General features: G+C 41.2%; 1 protein-coding gene across 2 annotated transcripts in view; it reads right to left on the reverse strand.

Moving 5' to 3' along the window:
• Positions 1-1,834: 1,834 nt before the first annotated feature.
• Positions 1,835-20,083, reverse strand: part of LOC105275671 (homeotic protein spalt-major) — a 68,405-nt gene continuing 50,156 nt past the window's right edge. Inside the window, exons 2-8 of one of the 2 annotated variants that reach the window (XM_026971717.1) lie at positions 12,374-15,808; positions 9,878-10,011; positions 8,992-9,279; positions 8,388-8,688; positions 7,635-7,783; positions 7,232-7,405; positions 1,835-6,932 (exon numbers count right to left, since the gene is read on the reverse strand). In XM_026971717.1, the coding sequence (XP_026827518.1) occupies positions 6,522-6,932; positions 7,232-7,405; positions 7,635-7,783; positions 8,388-8,688; positions 8,992-9,279; positions 9,878-10,011; positions 12,374-15,808 (4,892 nt within the window). In that variant the 3' untranslated portion in view covers positions 1,835-6,521. The remainder of the gene's footprint in view (positions 6,933-7,231; positions 7,406-7,634; positions 7,784-8,387; positions 8,689-8,991; positions 9,280-9,877; positions 10,012-12,373; positions 15,809-20,083) is intronic. The other variant, XM_026971718.1, reaches the window with a different exon arrangement.

Consider the following 20,083-nt stretch of genomic DNA (forward strand, 5'->3'; position numbering starts at 1 on the left):
GCATGTCAGAAAAACGAATTTTTTGGCATATTTTGCAAGTATATGGTATGGAAAATATGTCTGCGAGAAGATTTAGCCCGATTCGCAAAATTAACAAAGTAATAGCACCTAATAGAAAATAACCTCTGGCGCGCGCTCGGCGGTTGGACCGCGCGGCACACAACAGAGCATTGTGTTAGTATTTTAGGTAGGATCGGAAGATCGTTATTCTTTGAAGGTCGTACATTTGAATTGGAGCCTTTGTATAGTACAGGTTATATAGTACAATGAATCTCTAAATTCATTGATTTGGACTTTTGCTCCAAAACATCTCCATGCTGGCGTGAAAGTTGTTGAAATAGCAACATTCTTGGCAGTTATAATTTTCAATAAAGGATTTATGCCAATTTTCAAACTTATGAACGTGATGGGAGTTAGTATTGGTCAGCAAGCGGTGATGTACGCAAACTCCCGGAACGAAGCTCGTATCACCCGCTCGGAGCGGCGCTCCACTAACTTCTCTCGAGATCAGAGAATGAATCGCGGGGAAGAGAGATCAGCTCTGCAGGACTTCTACGAACAAGAGGAATGTCCCCTGTATGGCCCTGGACTACCCGATTGATCGTAAGTAACATTATCTCTATGTAATCGGTATGAAAAACTTTAAACGTGTTTTTCTCGAAACCATGTTTTTCAAATTGGTTCCCATGATATCTCAAAAACCAGTTAATCAATTGACTCAGGCTTTTGCACACATCTTCAGTATATGTGTGGCTATAGCCCTTACCACAATCAAGTCGAAATATTGTTTTTTGGAATTTCTACAGCCCTTCGATGGTGAAAAAAATGGCACAAATCGAAACTTAATTTTCTCAATGAAGTCATGTTTTAAATTTTCAACATTTTTTTTTTCATTCTGGTACCTGCTATAGCCACACTCATACTAATTAAGAATCTCTTTGGTTTTTTTGTTTCAGATGAGCAGAACAGCTGAAATCATGGGAACCATGGACCAACTTTTTTTTCATGTTCTTATTTAATATCATGTGCAGCGCTTATTTATAGTTATTGTCTACTACAAAAATTTAGAAACATACACCAAATATGTATGAATAAGCAAGGAAAACCCTGCCTCAAAAAACCTTATACTTTTTTCAAACAAAATTCACCAAAATAGCATACAAATTCCGCTTTTACACTAGAATACCCCCTTAAATACATTATATTTAAAAATATCTGCATTTTTATCAATAAACAATATATTTGCTAATCATGTGGTTAACAGACGAACAAATATTATTGAAATAGATACTTTAGCTATTCTAGATTCTTGTACCGACAGAGGTGCATTACCTCACGTAGATTAAAATCATACAGGGCGCAATCAATATCGTACGTTCATACCTTTGAAGTTAAAGTTATCTGAAAGAGAGCCCAGTGAAAGCGATTCATACACTGAGTGACTGAGACGTTTCACTGCGAGAGACATCGATCGAGGGAAAAATCGATCACAATGTGATTAAAGAATCCAAAGACAAAGGAAGGAAACAAAGACATCATAAGGCCTTTTATGTAATTAAATTTTCAAGAGAATACATTTGTCTTTTAATTTCTGCTTTTTTGTACATTTTGATTGATTTTCAGATTAAGATATCAGTACAGGATGTGAACCATTATCAGAAAAAATGTGTAAAACAATAACGTTACATTATGTATTTAACATTACATAAAAGAAAAACTAAAAAAGACGTATAAAAATTAGATGTGATAATATTCCGATGGAGACAAATATTCTGCAAATATATCAAAAAGTAAGCATTATGCTTGCGGACAGTCGTTGATTCAAATTCCGTGATTTCGTCATCATAATAATGATTTATTGTTAAGTGATATAGTTATAATGATTCATAACGTATTTAACTACAATATGATAGGTCTTTTATCTAATACAGTCGTGTGTGTGTGTTTTTTTTATACATGGATTATACAATATTTACAATAACTTAGGATCGTACAAGCAATACTTCCTCTTTTTGGACAATTTCACAGGGCATTACGCCAGACCGATGGCTATCCGGATATATTTCTGTTTGCGTTACATATATGTTTCATCCGCACGTGTAAATTATTTATACGGCATATATAGGAGACGTGCGCGCCTCATTGAAATGCAGGCCGATCATTACAATACGAAAATTTTGGTAATACACTTAAGATGTACATCGACTGTTCGATACGCTATTCGCTTTGCTATGCATCAACCACTTATTCGTCATACATTCACTATTTACAATACAGCTTCCTTCGCGGTGCGCGCTGTAAGGCGCGATTCTTCCTCAAGAAGAAATGAATATTACATTTTCTGTCTCTAATCTTATTATATCGGCAATCGTGAACTATAAGCGAATAATTTTCTCGCCCTCGAAAGATCGTTTCGTTTTTAATGTCTGCAGATCGTTAATCGGGAAAAGAAACCTCAGACGGAAAAATATCTCGTGTATCTCCGTGAGATATGCAAATTCATAAAAAGTGGGCTATCTAACACTGTAAAACAACTATCGACCGGTACTTCGATTGGTAATCGGCTAGCTGAAGATTCGAACCGTAGGATCGATCGTTGAAATGCTTGACAGTTCGCTGTCGCGCCTCGCGAATAATTTAGAAAAATCTAAAAGTTTCGTCGCGCTACCAAAAAATCACTCTTACATATCGAAAACGAATATATTATTATTCGGTGATACATCTCTCTTTCTAGTACGCCTCTTTCGTCAAACACAAAAATATAATCTGATTTGGTAAGTACAAAACGGCGATATGCTTCGATGCATTAAGTTCAATCGCTCTCTCCCTCTCTCTTTCTCTGTCGAATTAAACTTATACACGAGATGGATCGAAGAGTGAGACTGGAATGTTTCCAGTTTCTTATCCACTTCCCGATTACGGAATTGGCGAATTTTTCGGTATACTTCTACCGCGAATGAACACGCTGCTGACTGACCGTAAGCAGCTACTAGCGATTTTGATTTCTGTTGGACGCGACGTATCCCGAAGAAACGGCAGATTGCAAATTTCGTCTCGAGCAGCACGTTTCCTTCTTCCTGTTTTGCAATTCTGTTACTCAATGGGACAGACGCCCGATCGGTGCAGAGACCGTTCCGACAAATTCATCCGAAACATTTCTTAACTCATTGTCAGTCACTAGCCAAAGATTAGATAAATTATTTTACAGATGAATGTTTATAGACTGTTGTACGCGCACCTGCACACGTGCACGTGTACGTGTCACTGTATTAATGTTCGTTGCGGGTTACACGTAGATTGGCCTTCATCTCTCGCCTTACAAAGGAGAACATACACAGAAGCCATTACACGAGTATTAATTTATGAGTATGTACATACATATAGGATCGATTACACGTAAAATTTCCGTTTCTCGCATCGGTCACACCGATTACGACACCATTTGATATACACGCAAACTTTCCACGACCTCCAGAGATGAGTAGAAAATGTTTAGGCGTGCTGTTTATACAGTTCACATTACGAGGAAGTTATTCGAAAGTAAAACGATCAGCGTTACAGTAATAAATAATTGTTCTTCGATAACGAATAAAATAAGGCTTACATAAATTTGTCCACGCACACATGTTACATATAAATTCAGTCATTTAGCTTTACACAGTATAATGATTCGCTGTTAAACATCGAGTGCCTACAAAATATCTCATTTACAAACTTTCTCGACAAATGAGACTTTTATGAAACAGTTGCCATTTCCTCTGCCAACGCGGAGGATATCTTTCGGGTTTGACGAATTCATTTAATAAGCCATTTAATTCTTTCTCACAGAGAGAGTTTTGTGTAACTATATTTGACAATATAGTACCTCCTATTTTTTTTCTCCTAAGAAAAAAATACTTGTTTCCGCTCTCCTGATCGTTACGTTACAATTTATTGAACATTTGGTATTACTTATGTAAAGAATTATATTTTTCATATTGCTACAGTAGGTCTACAAAGACATTAAATACCAGAATCGGAACTCCGCGAAAAGAATAGATAATAAATAAATCATAAATTAGTAGACATTGTAAACGCGCGCGCGAATGGTATACGTTTCATTGGCGATGCTTCGATCGTCTGGTAATCGATTGGTAATTACAATATAGGCGGCCGATAATGATTTATAATCTAGTATATCAAGTTACTACCAGCTATTTGCAGTTGACATCTGATAAAAGAGTTCAATACGTGCGATCGATAATGTAAAAAATAGTTTTATTACGTATACATTATATCGTTTAATATGTCGAATGTCATAGTAATGTTTTTTTTTTATATTTTACTTATATGGACATATGACGTACCCACTAAAAGATCACAGCTGGAAAGATTAATAATTAAAAAACTCTTCTATAAATTATTATTAGATCATAATTAACTTTCTAATATATAATAATTATATATTCGCATTAAAAATATATATATTAAAACATAGCCAATAATAGTCTCTCTCTCACATTTGTATGTTAATAAATTTTTCACTTCAAATATATTATAAAATAAAAAGCTAAAACTAGAAACAATTGTGTTTTTTGTCGATTTTAGACAGCGCCTAGCGCCGCTGATTGATGTGTGATTTTTGCTTTCTTCATAAAAAAAAGAATAACGTTATATACTCGATATAAATTATAGGGGTAAGGTAAGAGGGGCGATGCGATGTAATACAATTATATTTACAACGACAACGCAAACATCGCCGATGACGTACATGAAAGATGGACGTCTAATTAATATAATAATAATAGTATGATGGGCATTATCAACTAGTCATTCGGACTGAAGCGTTCACAGACATTCGCAACGTATGTTCGCATGTATTCACCTGCATACGTTCATTCATTTACGTAAATGATATATATATAACACGATAATAAATCTATTATTATCATTATATAATACTATGATACAAGATATAAGTACATTGGTTTAGTGATTGCAGGCTGCTCCTCTCATATCACAGCGAGGGGCGCTGCCAGGCCCGCCTCCTAAATTACACATACACGCTCTATCGTTCTCGCGTTCATCTCGCGAGTTCTAGTTCCCCCTTTTTCCATTCGTTTCGCATATAAACGGAAGCAACGCACGCAGACTTGCACGTGTATACAACTTGCACACAACTCACGCTCTATATCGCACCGATAAAACATTCCACGTGTGGTGTGTGTGTGTGTGTGTGTGTAATCTTTTATATTTATAATATATTTATATTATTCTATGCGCGCTCCCGCGTATACGTGTGTGGGGGTGTGTGGATGCATATAAGGTAGCTATTATGTATATATTTATACGGTAGGGTTTAGACGACCCCAAAAGCTGACCACCGCTGTCGAATGGACGGTCAAATTGTGTCGGAGACATCCCAGTGGAACGCGACGCCACGTGTCTTGCGGCTCCGATACGCGCTGCGCCCGTAATTTCTTTCTTTTCGCGAACCGAGCTCAGTCTAGGCGCCGCGCCTACCTCTGAGATTCCTCCTAATTCCCGCGTAAAGGATTCGACATTGCGAGCATCGTATGTATGTACGTACGCATACGTACGCGTATGTTGGACGAGGCTCGATCGCGTACGCGAGTATCGGGATGAATATTTAAGCGGAGGAGCGTCTCGCGTCGATCGCGCGGCGTCGACGCGAAGTCTCGGCTTGAATAAACGATATACGTGTGACACGTACGCGATGGGAGGAACATGTGACGCGATCGAGCCCCGCGAGATTGAGGGTTTCTCCGGAACCGAGATCCGAAATTCTTGATGTCTACTAGCCTACTCGGAAGCCATCAACGGATCGATCGATCCCCGTTTTTTTTTTACGCATTAAGACTAGCGCGATAATAGGAACATGGTGTCTTCGTTTTCAAACCGCTGCCGGAAGGAAGGGATTTTGGGAAGTAGGGATATGTCACATACATAGAAATCATACATACGTGGAAAAATGCCAAGTAGCTCGATCGCGCGCGATCAACACTCCGATAATCACTCACTCGATCGTGCATGATCACGGCGATCTCTCGGATCACTCGCGCTTTCCCGACGTGGAGAGAGACTTGGCGACCGCCGCTGAAACGTGGATCGTCCTCCTTCGAAATGCACGGAAACACCACGGAGGTCTTCTCGGATCATCGTGATTCCTTGTGGAAAGATCGCGTTCGCGAAATCATGCCACGGTAGTGCAGCGCGCCGTTGCGGAAAAGCGGCGCTCCTCCACCTTTGATAAGCTCATCTTCTGTGGATCGCATGGATCCCCGGGATCAATGGTGTCGACGGGAAAGCTTCACCGGTTGGGACGGAGGATAGGGACGAAACCGCCCGCGTGCTATTGCCGTTCACCCTCTGCGATTTTTTCTCGTCGGCTGCGATTCAGTCTGGATGATTCTTTTGCCCGTCGTGCGATCGGGCCTTTACTCGGAGACTCGGGCTGCCATGAAGAAACGATTGCAGTTCTCAGTACGAAGCTAGGTAGGAAGATATGTGTTCGTTAAGCTTCACGCGGCCAATCCCTCTCCCCTCGCCGGTGGCGGCGGTAGCCGGGCGGTGGGTGGTGCGACGTCGTTCTCGGCTCTGCTTGAATTAGTCTCCCGATCGAAATGATGCTGAAGAGCATCGCCGGTCCAAGAGGGCATACTGGCGGAGTTCTGGTTGCCGCTGTTGGACGACGGCGTACCGGGCGAGTGCGAGGGCGACGGTGTCTGGAAGAGCATGGAGCCCGACGGAATCGCGGACTTGCCGTCCACCAGAGGTCCGTTGCTGGTTGGCGCCATCGGTTGCTTGTCTAGGGGGAAACCTCCCCCACCGGTCCCGTACACTGAGCCGAACAGGCTCGCCGCGTACTTGCCCGCGCCCAAAGAATGCGGCGCTAACCCGTTGTTGCTCTGTATCACCGAAATCTCGTTCAGCTGTAAGTAATGCACGCCGTCTGGTTAGGTTTATTCGGCAACAATTACCTATAAAAATGAAAATAAGCGGTGACCGTTAATTTCGTATTTCGTGACTCGGTTCCGCGAAGCACCTGCGATGCTTTGCGTTTGAGCATATATTATATAATTGTTAAAGTATTTGATCTGACTTTGATCTGTCTGGAATTACGGTAAAACAAAAGTGTCCGCAATTTTCTACGAAATTTAATTAATGCCATGCATCATATTATATACGAATATCCATGGAGTCTTTCGCTTTAAGCAATGTAAGTGTCTACCTTTTGCTGGACACCATTAAGGAATGGCGCGGGTAGATACGGGTAGAAGAGATCCGGTCGTCTTTGCAGAAATTCCGAATCCTTGGGAGTGATTGGTAGAGGAGGTAGATCCAACGTCATCCGTCGACCTCGACGCGATGTTCCATTGGTGAACATGTGAGTGCCCATGTGCACCTGCGATAAAAAGCGAGCAAGACCGATTAGAAATGTCTTTTGCGTCAAGTTTCAATCGGGTGGGCATTGATCTTTCATCGAGCCAGAGCGAGTTTGACGTTACACGTTTTGGCGTTAGTAAAAGCTGATAGATAGCGGCTAGCTAGTGTTAATAAAGACTTTAGGCATTGAGAGTTTATAAAGGAGCTCAGATTTTCGATAGCGATTACAGAGGAATAATGTATTATACCTTAAGATTGCCTTTGGTGGTGAACGCCTTTTGACAGACGGTGCATCGGAATGGTTTGTCGCCAGTGTGGGTTCTCATATGGATCTGGAGCGCCGAAGACGAGGAGAAATTCTTATTGCAAATCTGGCACAAATGCTTGCTCAGCACGCCTGCAAATACACATAACGGTTTCGCTAAACTGCCCCTGACTTCATGATGGAGATGTGTTAATAATTGAAGCATCATTATTATTTGCGTCTTGCGAAGGTCTCGGCCTCTCTGAGATTGATAGAACGTGAGAACTACAGAGTGCAGCATAAGGAGATTCCATGATCTTGTTTCACAGGTTTTATTCGTTAATAACATTTGCGATATATTATAGCACGGACAGCGCAACCGAAATGAAAACGAAAATGCTGTGTGTGCCGCCATAATATATTTAGAAGAAATTCAACTCATCCTGCGTGAATGAAGGAAGATAATGAGCACAGCCCACCACCAGAAATTTAGCGCGTATGTACAACGAAAATTTCGAAACACGTAGAAGCAAAACGACAGATAGAAAGAGGACAACTAACAAACGTGCGAAGCAGTCAGCGCTCTACACTCAAAATTGCAATCTTGATTAGCGGGAGGGAGTCGTCAGCTACAATTAGCAACGTGTCAGCACCAAGATCTGCCGAGCAAAGCTGAATTCGGCTGCGTGACGCTCGATGAAGAAGCAGATTGAGTTTTTCGTTGTTTTTATGCAAAACGGACGAACAACATACTTACTGGCTGGTCTCTTGGGTGCTGGCAAATCTCCTTCTGGTGGCGATCTCTTTATTGGCACCGCGGACTCTATGGATGTCGGTGGCATTGTCGGTAGGGGTGGTGGTGGCGGTGGGGGTGGCGGTAAGCTTGAATCATCAACGCACAGGGGGCTCCTGGAAATTTCATGATCCTGAGATTGCTGCTGCTGCTGTTGCTGCTGCTGCTGCTGCTGCTGTTGTGGCTGCTGGTGCTTAGTATCGCTGAACAGATGCGGCGGCATATCGCGAATCTTGTGGGTCAGCATATGCTGCTTCATATTACCCTGTGCATCATATAAAACACGCGTCTTTGTATTTAATTAAACAATCAGCGATCTCTATCCCTAGAAAGGCACAGCGTAGCTTAAAGGTAGAGCGTCGTTACTTATGCGTGGTATTTGTGTACAATGTATTAGCAAGCTGCAGATAAGTTGGCAATAGAGACACGTTGAGCGTTTAATGAAGAGAACGGTTCCTCCCTCTTATCTCTCGCGCGCGTATTTCTATGGAATTCTTTTTCTTTGTGAGCATTTTATTGAGGCTGATAGAACAGCCGCGTGAACGCTTGCTTTTTAGGAGGCTCTTACCAGGAAGACGTGGTCCGAGGGTAGAAGTCCGAGGGCGGTTGGCATCAGCGGGGGCAGGCGGACGGCAGGATAAACAGACGTCAGCCTTCGCCCCCCTCCTGTTCCTGTCCGCCCCCGGTTCTTCCGTTCCTCAGGCCGCCGCCGCCTGCGTTTCGGTTTCTCATGATTTCCGGTGGCCGATCTCGCAGGATGCGAGCGATATTGGGGATTGGGTTGTGGGGGTATCGGACCCTTCGCGGCGAAGGGTTGGTCCGCGCAGGAGCATACTTGCTGACTGGAATCGTCGTTCTGAAAGTATAGCAGAACAACGAGAAGAGTGTAGAAGTGACGTAAGTAAATATTGTATCAGAAGAAACTTCGCGTGAAGAATGTATGCGATATTTCTAACGTTTTGTTGTCGATTAATCCTTAAGCATTTTCGTAATAGATTTTCGTGACGTCACGAATGCTGTATAGCATTGTGCAGATTATTGCATTCAGAGATTATCTTATTTCCTTCTATGTTCCTATATCAACGGGCTAATTTATATTAAATGTTACAAGCGCTTCACTTCTATGCTTAAAGATTTAGTAATTCCAGTGCATATTTACTAATATACAGGATTTACCAAAAGTATGGCAACTCCGAAATATTTCGAAAAATACGAAAAAAATTGAAAAACGTTTCCACACAAAAGTTGTAATATTTTAAGTGACGCATTACATAGTAATATTAATACGACATTAAGTAGCCCTTTGTATGGAACGTTTTTCATGAAATTTTTTGAAATATTTCGAGTTGCCATACTTTTGATAAATTCTGTATTTTACATTTATTATCAATTCTAGGCATGATCTTTTTTTGGAGATGGGATGGAGTGGAGGAGTGTAAGGTAGATTGTATTACCTTCGTGGAGAAACCTCTGTCGCATATAGTGCATTTAAAAGGGCGCTCCTTCGTATGGCTCCGGTAGTGAATCTCCAATGCGGATTGGCACGCGAAGGTCTTGTAGCAGAATTTACATGTGGTGTTCCCACGTACTGTAACAGATGGCAGCCTTTTACCATTCCGATTCTTAGTATGTTGCTTCATGTATATTTTAATATTTGCGTATCTGTTTTGGAGGCATTTTGAACCTATTGCGCTTATTCTGATGTAAAACTATACATCATATATTTATTATCATGTTCTCTGACATAGAGCTCTCTGATATAAATCTTAAGTTAACGTTACATCTGTTTTGAAAAAAAAGGATAATTTCATTTTTAAATAAGTATTGATGTATATTATAGTACGCGTATATATATGTATACTTATAATTATAAAATACTAAGTTTAGAAAGAAGCAAAAATAGAATAATATGTGCAATAAAATACAATGAAAAGAAAATAGGAATAAATTGTCGATTAATCCTTAAGTATTTTCCTAAAAACCATCTTTAAGAACAAATTTTGAAAAAATTTATTTCTCGATATATATGTGCATGTGAGAGAAGCATGATTGATTAATAAAATAAAAGTGCGAAAAATGTAAGATTTATAACTTTAATCCTGACATATTGACTTTTTAATAGCTGTTACATCAATCTTTTGCACATGTGTAAAAGAAAAAGATACTGGCTATGTAACAATAATAAAACGTTAGTTAAAAATTTTTAAATAGAATTATATTAAACAAAAACTTATGAGTTATTAAATTTATTAAAGAAAAAATTATTAAAAAAGTCTCTTAAAAAGCTTATCAGAAATAAATCTTTATCATTATATTGGATGTTTCACGGGAAATTTTCAATTTTTTAAATTAATAAAAAAAACAAATCCATTAAATTATTGATCTTGATACAAATTTTATTTATTTAAATAAATTTTGTAAATATCACATTATTAAAATAACCGTCTTCTAATTAACACAGAGCAAGATTGCATCAAGATGAAAACTTGCCAACTGGTGTTATCTTTTCTATTTTTCTTCGATCATTTCTTTCTGATTGAATCAAATTTCTCGGTAACTGGACATTTTAAGATTATACTTTTCAAGCTTATCTCTAAATTTTCAGAGTTTTCAAAATTCTTTCTAAATAAAACTATGAAAAATTTGGTTCCTTTTGGAATTTTAAAACTAATTAATACTTAATACTTAATAATAGGTATTTAATATTAACACATTGTTGACGGTATACTGCGAAACGAATCGAGCCTCAGTTCCCGCATATTTTCGGTATATATGTAAATACCGAAAAAGAAAGACGCCGATTCACGTCTCCCGTTCACAATGTGTTAATAAAATGATTCCTAAACAATTTTGAAAACTCTGAAAACAGAAAACCTAAATAATGATTAATAGTATCTGTGGTTCAGTAGAATGCTCCTAAATAATGATTAATATTTCGCAACAGCACGTTTCTTAAACTAATGAGATCTTAATGAAATCCTAAACTAATCAATTCCTTCAAGAATAGCAAGAATAATTCCTACAATAATTAAATCAATACTATTCGTCAATGTTTCCATCGTTATATTATGTAGAATTTCCTATAATAGTGAGTCACAGTAACATTCCCCACTTGCTACAGTTTCTTGCATCTTATAATTACTATATATAACTGTTTAATGTTCTGCTGACAAAATTGGTACAAAAAATTATACTAAATTGCACATCACTTGCATTTAGTGAAACTAAAAGCAAAACCTTGGCCAATAAGTATGATAAAAACTAATAATAATGATAAAATAATAAGTATGATAAAAATTAATAATAATGTATGAATTGATTTATGATTACGAATCGACGATTTCAGTTATCGAGCAGTAGAGACATAGCCTATAATAGTATACCTACAGTTCTTAATTGATAATTTAAGAATATGCGGCGAATGATCACATCTTACTTTTAGTAATGAACATGAACGCGAGCTTTATCTTAACCTACGCAGATTAAGTTACATTATATTTAAGCAGAAGCAATATATATAAAATGAGTGAGGTCACAGCACAGTGGATCGTGTGTTTAATAAATAATATAGATTGGTAACACTTAGATTTTGCATTTTCATCAAATCAGATAAACTCTCGGCAGGTTTTCATGGAGGTTTAAGAGCTTTACCTAAAATAACATTTTACATGCAGAAAAAAGAAAGATAGACATTGAAAAACGATTATTAAAACAAGTAGAAATTAACAAGATACATATAGAAACCATATAATAGGAGAGAGGGAGCATTAGGTCCGGCTACACCACAAATAGGACATGAAACTTGGATATAGGCGGATATGTCACTCGAAAGGAAATGTGTGTGGCCAGTTTCGACGAAGCTTAATGATTCACATCCAGATCATCAATATTGTTCGAACGAGGGGAAGGTGTAGCAGGATCTGTAGCTCGCTCCGTTGTTAGCGGCCTACCTGCTGGCCCTCCGACAGCCAAGCCGAGCGGATTGTACGTCGATGATGCGGCTAACACAGCGGAAGTGGTTAGCGAGGCTAGCGGGCCACTGCTGGACCCGTTTCCTCCCGGGGTGACGGCGCTCATCGAAGTGACACTGTTTATGTTCGACGTGTTGGTGGTAGGGGCAGAGGATACCGCTTGCAGCAGTCCCGCAAACATGCCGAAGGGGTGTGGAGGGTGGTGCGGTGTTATCTGAGGTGGCGGCGTCGGCGATGCTGAAGACGCCGGTGTAGATGAAGCGCGGGGCGTCAAGTCAAGCGGAGCACCGGAAGCCGGCGGGCTATTGCTTTTCTCACTACCGTTATATCGATGAAAGGATGGCGATCTGGCAATATTCGCGACCGTGGTTGTGGCCGTCGTCGTGATAGTCCTCACTTGGTTCTCGAGGGCCGCCAGCGACGTTGAAAACATAGGGAGCGTCACGTCTTTGTGCTCGCTCGCTTCCTCGCTTTCATGCTCTTGCTCCTCTTCGACTTCGACACTACGCCTGTCCTGATTTATGTCACACTTCTCACTTATGTCATCTTCCCTACGATCTTCTTCTTCGTCTTCTTGATCTTCCATTTCCTCGCCATGCTCTTCTAGAAATTTCTGTTGTTGATGTTGCTGCTGCTGCCGTTGCTGCTGCTGCTGAATCTCTTCTTTTATTTCGACATCGTCCTGCGATTGCTGTTCAATGCTCGGCTGCCTAGATGGAAGGAACCCTAAGGAGAAGCCAGTTCCGGTCGGGTGCATGGTTCCAGGCGGAAATGCTTGCGGAAGGAAAGACGTCAGTGGATGATGAGGATATCCAGGCGGAAATTCATTTACCTCCGCGGCTTGGATCTGCTCCGGACTGAGATCGGTTGGTTCCCCGGTATGAAGGCGTATGTGCTGTTGCAACACAAGAGCATTTGTGAATTTCTTGTGACATACGGGACACTGATGCAACATTCTCAGCGGCGGCTTCGCCCTATGTACTCCCATGTGAGTCTTTAGATTTCCTTTCGTTGTAAAAGCGCGACCGCAGATTTTACACTTGAAAGGACGTTCGCCCGTATGAGTACGATAATGCATCAATAGCGCGCTCTTACAAGACAGCACTCTGTGGCAAACGATGCATTGGTTGGGATCGCTTAGTTTGTGCTCGATATTGTCGACTAATTGTTGCAACTTGGAAGTCTCCGAAGTTTTCGTTATCTCGATCAAACTCTCCCAGGAATTGTCGTTGCTGCCCGGCCGCGGTAACAGATTCGAATAGATCGCTGGATCCTTAGACGGATCGATCATATCAGTCGTGGAAATAGCCGGTGTCGAACCGGCAGTTGAAATAGGAAAATGAGGTATTTGATGATGAGCCGGCGGACCAGGGAACAAGATCCCGGCGAAGGACGTCTGAAGACTGCCACTACTTGCACTACTACTGGCTGGAGAGGCACCTGGATATGCCACGATCTGTTGGGGTAACCGACAGATCGCACTTCTGCTGGACAGATTCTCCGGCTGTTCTTCCGTCTCCTCGTCCAGTTCTATTTCTCCGTCGCCCTCTAAACGCCCGCTGATCTTGCTGTCCATGCTGCAATCATCGTACACTTGCGGTTGGGATAAAGGATTTGCCGAAGATTGAGGCGAGTTGAGGTATCGCCTCGTAGTCTCCTCGAAATCCTCGCTCTCTTCTTCCGCGGGTTCTTCCGTCTCTTCAGGTTCTCTCTTCGGGGTTATTCGTTCAGCATCATCCTGACTCATTGGCCGTTGCTGATACTGCTCCTGTCCGGGCGATCTCTCGAGTTCGAGTTTTATTTCTTCCCTCTGCTCAAGTTGTTGCTTTTGTTGTTGCTGATGATTGTCGTGAAAGGAATGACGCGAGTTTGATATGGCGATAGGAGAATGCGACGTTGGGGACGTTGACGGGGCCGCGGTCACGGGTTTACTAAGATTCTCCGGCGCATCCTGATCGTCTCGATGATTAATAATCGGAGATCGGTAAAGGGGTGTCATACCGGGCAAGTTAAGGCTCAAAGGTAAGGGTGGCTGAGGTGGTAGGAAACTGTGCGTTGCTGCTGGATGAAACGGGGGATGATGAGAAGGCGGTGGCGGCGGCGGTGGCGGCGGCGGGGATGGCATCGGTCTCTGCCCAGAAGCGATTTGCTGCAAGAGGGGTGGATGGTATTTGTCTAGATGTTCTGGAACGGGATTCGGATTCATCTTTACGTGCGGAAACTTGGCCGTATGCCTCTGGAAGTGGACCTTCAGGTTGCCCTTAGTAGTGAATCGGCTGCCGCAGACGTTGCATTTAAAGGGTCGCTCACCTGTGTGGGATCGTATGTGGATCTGTAGCGCCGAGTCACTGCCAAAAACCTTGCCACAGAAGCGACATCGATGCTTGAAGAAGGTCTCGCCGCGTCCGCCACCTGATTTCGAGTCGTAAGGTGAGAGCCGCGAACCTTTACCACTTCTAAACGCAAGTTCGTCGGCTAGATTGCTGGCTAACAGACCCTGACTCGCATTGTCCAAAACCTCTTGAGCACGCTTCTGCAGCATCTCCAGAGTATTCGGCTCATGGAGAGGCGGGGGATCAGTGTTTGTTATGATCGATGAAGCGAGGGAAGAGCTTATCGAACAAGGAGGTATTTGATGCGACAATAAGATTTGGCTGCTGCTAGTCGTGGCGGTGGTCGTTGACGTGGTGCCAGTTGAAGGCAGAGGCAGAGTCAAGGGAGAGGCGCTACTCGTTGAGGTAGGTCGCTCTTGAAGCAAACTCGGCGTCAGCGGTGCTGGAGACGATTGCTGATGATGACTCGGCGGTCTGGAAGCGGGTGGTGATGTGAGGCTTGACAACGGCTTTGGATGAATAATAGGAGACGGTGATGCCTCTTTGCTATCGACTGGCTCCGTCATCGATGGTTGCTGCGTTACTGGCTGGCTGTGAGTGATTGACAACTGTTGCTGAAGTTGACTAATCAACTGCAGCTGGAATACCTGCTGATGCTGAAGGGTAAACAGTGTGTTTTGCAAAATGGCAAGATCTTGTAACGCCGCGTCACTGTCAGCCCCACCAGCAAGGGCGGTAGCAGCGAACTGTGCGACCGCCACCTTCGTGTTCTGAAGAGCCTCAAGAGTAACGTGACTAGTTCCAGCAGGTGGAAATATTGTGGAGGGCGGGCCGTTCTCCACAAAGTTGTTGTTGTTCTCCGCATCTTGTTGATGACGGATTTGCTTGCGCGAACCTTCTTCATCCTCATCCTGCTCGTCCTGTTCATCGATACCTTCTTCTTCATCTTCTTCCAAAGGATCGTCCTTGTCGTCCTCGTCACCCTGATGGGATCTCGTCGCGGTGAGATCCACTGCTTCCTCGCCGCCTCCTCCTGCACCGCCGCTCTCTTCGCCGTCTGAGGTAAAGTCATTTTCTTCTCCTACAACAAAAAGACGATGCTTGATTAATTATGTTTTTTTATCCACTCTTAAAAAAGCCGTGTTAAATCAAATCGAAATCATTGTTGCCTCTTTTCCGCGACGCTGATTGGTTATCTCGATTCGCGTTGTGCCTTATGTTCAGTTTAAATTAACATCGCGCGGCTGTGTTCGCGTGGAGGTTAACAATTTGGTAGTGTAATAATTGTGCGTATAATAAATAATAGATATAAGATATTATTATTCGAAAACACTATTAATATTGAAAAATAACAATACAAGTAGCACAGAACTCTTCGGAAAAGAAAAAAATTTTAATGGCTAGAACTTTTTCATTTATTGTTTTAACGAAATTTAAATCATCGAGAACTCTAGGCAATATGCCAATTAACAATATAAATAGCACAGAACTCTTCGGAAAAGAAAAAAATTTTAATGGCTAGAACTTTTTCATTTATTGTTTTAACGAATTTTAAATCATCGAGAACTCTAGGCAATATGCCAATTAACAATATAAATAGCACAGAACTCTCGGAAAAGAAAAAAATTTTAATGCTAGAACTTTTTCATTTATTGTTTTAACGAAATTTAAATCATCGAGAACTCTAGGCAATATGCCAATTAACAATATAAATAGCACAGAACTCCTCGGAAAAGAAAAAAATTTTAATAGCTAGAACTTTTTCATTTATTGTTTTAACGAATTTTAAATCATCGAGAACTCTAGGCAATATGCCAATTAACAATATAAATAGCACAGAACTCCTCGGAAAAGAAAAAAATTTTAATAACTAGAACTTTTTCATTTATTGTTTTAACGAATTATTAGATATACCGAGTCATATGTTCATACCGAGCTATAAAAGAAAATATCAGGTTTTATATTACTTTTATATTACTTTTGCAATATACCTTCATGTAACTTTTGAAGCAAATCGAAGATGTGACTTCTAAGATAGAAATTTACATGCAGTACAAGATATATACAATAATACATCAAGGCAGGTGGAAATATATCTAATGTAAGTATCTAATCGAAATAGAATCGCTACTGCACGTGGCACTGTATTAACAAACGTGTATACTGTCGCACGTATACACATCTTCCAAGGATGAGAAACAACTGACCAGGTAAAGTAAAGAAGCAGTCTAAATAAATTGAGTCTGGATGCGCAACACACCACCGTCCATGCCGAGAGGTACCCCCACCATCGGCAGTGACGGCGATTTTCTCTGCATCCCACCACTCACGAATGTACGCGTGAATGTGAACTTCCACCACCACCGTTACCCTGCGCCTCAGTTATGACGTGGAAGGCGGCGCGGTTTCATAAATCAGGGGGAAAAGGGGCGGCGCCTGTGCGAACCACTCACCGTCGAGTTATTAATTATTATCCAGAGCTAGGCGCGCGCGCGCGATACCCTGCCGCCGTCGAGCTCGCCTCGTCACGCTACCACCACCTACGCTTCCGCGCGTTAACCCTCCTGTCCCCCGGATATTCAGCGGGTGGTCCGGAATCGCCAGCGCCGCGACGCCGATTTGCGCTCGATTTTTCGAGCCACTGTGCCTCGCGTGGCGTAATAGATTTCAGCCATTTCGCGCGCACGACGGATTGCGGGTACGCGCGGCTTCGACGATAAATTACACCCGCCGGCCGATTATCGGCCCGATTGTGTTTCCGTAATTTCACGCTATAACGCGGCGGTGAAATTACGCGATCATATTTCCCATTTCGTATCATCTTTTCGCATCTGCTAATTACACGGTTTTGCTCATCGTCTGCGATTGCAGACACGCGTCTCTACGAAGAGAATATTATAGCTTCACGTATTCGTCACGAAGATATTTAGCAAATTTTCGTCTGAAATCGTTCTAGTAATGTGATGAAGAATGGAGAATCGATTATCGAATTAATATCGACTTCATATCGAGTTAAATGTTATTAAACACGCTTTCTCGTAGCATTAATGGGAAAATTGTTTGTAAGGAGTAACGCACTCCATTCCAGTCGTTATATATTTTATCGGAAAGACGTATCTCTGGGCGTGGTTGTTTAGTTTCTAGATACGCAGCTGAGTAAAGCATTACCGGATTATATCCGCAGTATCTATAAAATAGGTTTAATTCGAGTGAATTATATTAGGCGAGACTATCGGATTACGGTGCGTCATGAAACGTGACGATCACTGATAATTTAATTGAATGTATTGCATGCTTAAGATACATGTAAATGCAATCTTAATGCATGTATATCCAACATACACGATCGCGAGAAAAAAGAAATTATCATTTAATCATTTAATCAATATCAATTTATATAATCTCTTCTGTTTTTTACTTCTTCAGCATTACTTTTTACTTCTATAGCATCGTTAGCATAGCACTACTATCGCTAACTATCGTTTCATATGGATTGTTCTGAAGTATATAAATCCCATACGTAATTTTGTTAACTACGTATGTTAATTATGATTCACAATAAATATAAGCAGTTTTCCTGCCATTAAAAAATTATTTACAATTGAATTCGGATTTCCTCCATATTGGAGCAGCATTTATTGTAATTTTGATTTTGCCATTTCGTGAATATTCAGTCTACTTCATCAGGAAGAGGAGCAATAAAATAAAAGGTGGCTTTACACGGCGCGTCAAGGCTCGGCGCGGCGGCGCGTCTTCCTACGTTTTACCGCCGATTTTCGGAAAGCACGAGTCATCAGAGGAAACGCGCTGCTCGTCGTTTGAAATCGGAGTGCTACAGCAAATCTTTCTTTACCAGGGATACACTTTCTCATATTAGTGTCGGTCTTCGCGATCTGTGGACCAATTTTGCAGAGCAGATATTCAAAATCGGCAGCTGACATTCTGCAGAAATTTTGGAATTTACTAGAAGGTTCTTTAATTAAATCGCATAGCATGTCGGTCGCGTTGTATCTATAATAATAAGGCATAATTATTAGAAATAGTATGAATCGTTCACACGTTTACACGTTTCAAAAAAGTATAAGCAAATATATGCAGATTTTATTTGTACATGTATGTAGAATTTACCTAGTTCGACTTTTATAGAATGCCATCCACCACTATCTTTTGTGTTTTTTTTCTTCAATAAATAATCTACTCATCAATACGTAGGAAGCAGCTGCACAAGCAATCACACGTTCTCGTGGACTTGGCATTTTGTATCATGCGGACGTTATTTCCACGATTTAACTACGTCGCGAGCACTGCAACTGACAACACGAGCCTCGACGAGCGGCGTATTTCCTTGACTCGTGCTATTTTCCGACGATCGGCGGGAAAGACGCGCCGTGCCGATCGTGGATGCGCCAATGCGTTTACGCGGCGCGTAATTCGGCGATTCACGCGCCAGACTCGCTGAACCACGCGCCGTGTAAATGTAATACATGGGCATTTAATAGCGTAACTTGGTGAGCTCCTACGAGCCGCGCAAGGCTCGTCAAACCATGCGCCGTGTAATGCCACCTTATTAGATAGAATAACCTGTTTAGCAATATGTTAAAAAAAAGTATTGTCAGGAAATTTGTTGCATGTTTGAAAGTAAGTTTGATGCAGAATATTCCGTTTTTTTCTTCACTTATTTATCTCTCTCTTCTATCTATCTTCACTCTTACTACTTGGTTGCTACTGGTACCTTAGCCGATACTACCTACGGAATACGAATGACTCACTTAATCAACTCACTTAAAAAAATGGACATAATTTTTTCATTCTTATGGAAAGTAGTTTTCACTAAACTTCCAAAAATTCCTAATTTGTTTCGCTATACATAAATCATGAAAAAAACGGAACGAAACTACTTCGTTTCGCTGTCAGTTTTCGTATAATTTTTCAATAGAGTAACATAGTACTAACATCGACAAGTTAAGGAGGTTCAGGTGCTTCAAAAAAATGCAGCCAACCTCATGAAATTTTAATATATTGTTCTGCAATGCAAAATAGAATTATGTGAATTTTTTGGGAATTTTTCATGGCCTCGTTTTGAAAACAATTGACTCAAAACATTTTCCTTTTTTCATAGGTTTTTATGGGTAATGACATAGTACACAACTTCAGAATGAAATAATGCAAGAAAAAATGCAAATGACAAAGAAAAAAATGTGCACATTTAGCCGGTTTGCCGGCTCCTATTGTCTAGGGTGGTAAACTCGGTCGCATTCCTTTGGTGGAAGAACATCGTCACAACTCAAAAATTGTCGAATTTTAGAGGTATAATATATTACAAAATCGAAAGTTCGAAAATTCTTCGGTTCGGGCA

The sequence above is a fragment of the Ooceraea biroi genome, chromosome 8 (assembly GCF_003672135.1).
Source record: "Ooceraea biroi isolate clonal line C1 chromosome 8, Obir_v5.4, whole genome shotgun sequence".
In the NCBI taxonomy this organism is placed as follows: Eukaryota; Metazoa; Arthropoda; class Insecta; order Hymenoptera; family Formicidae; genus Ooceraea; species Ooceraea biroi.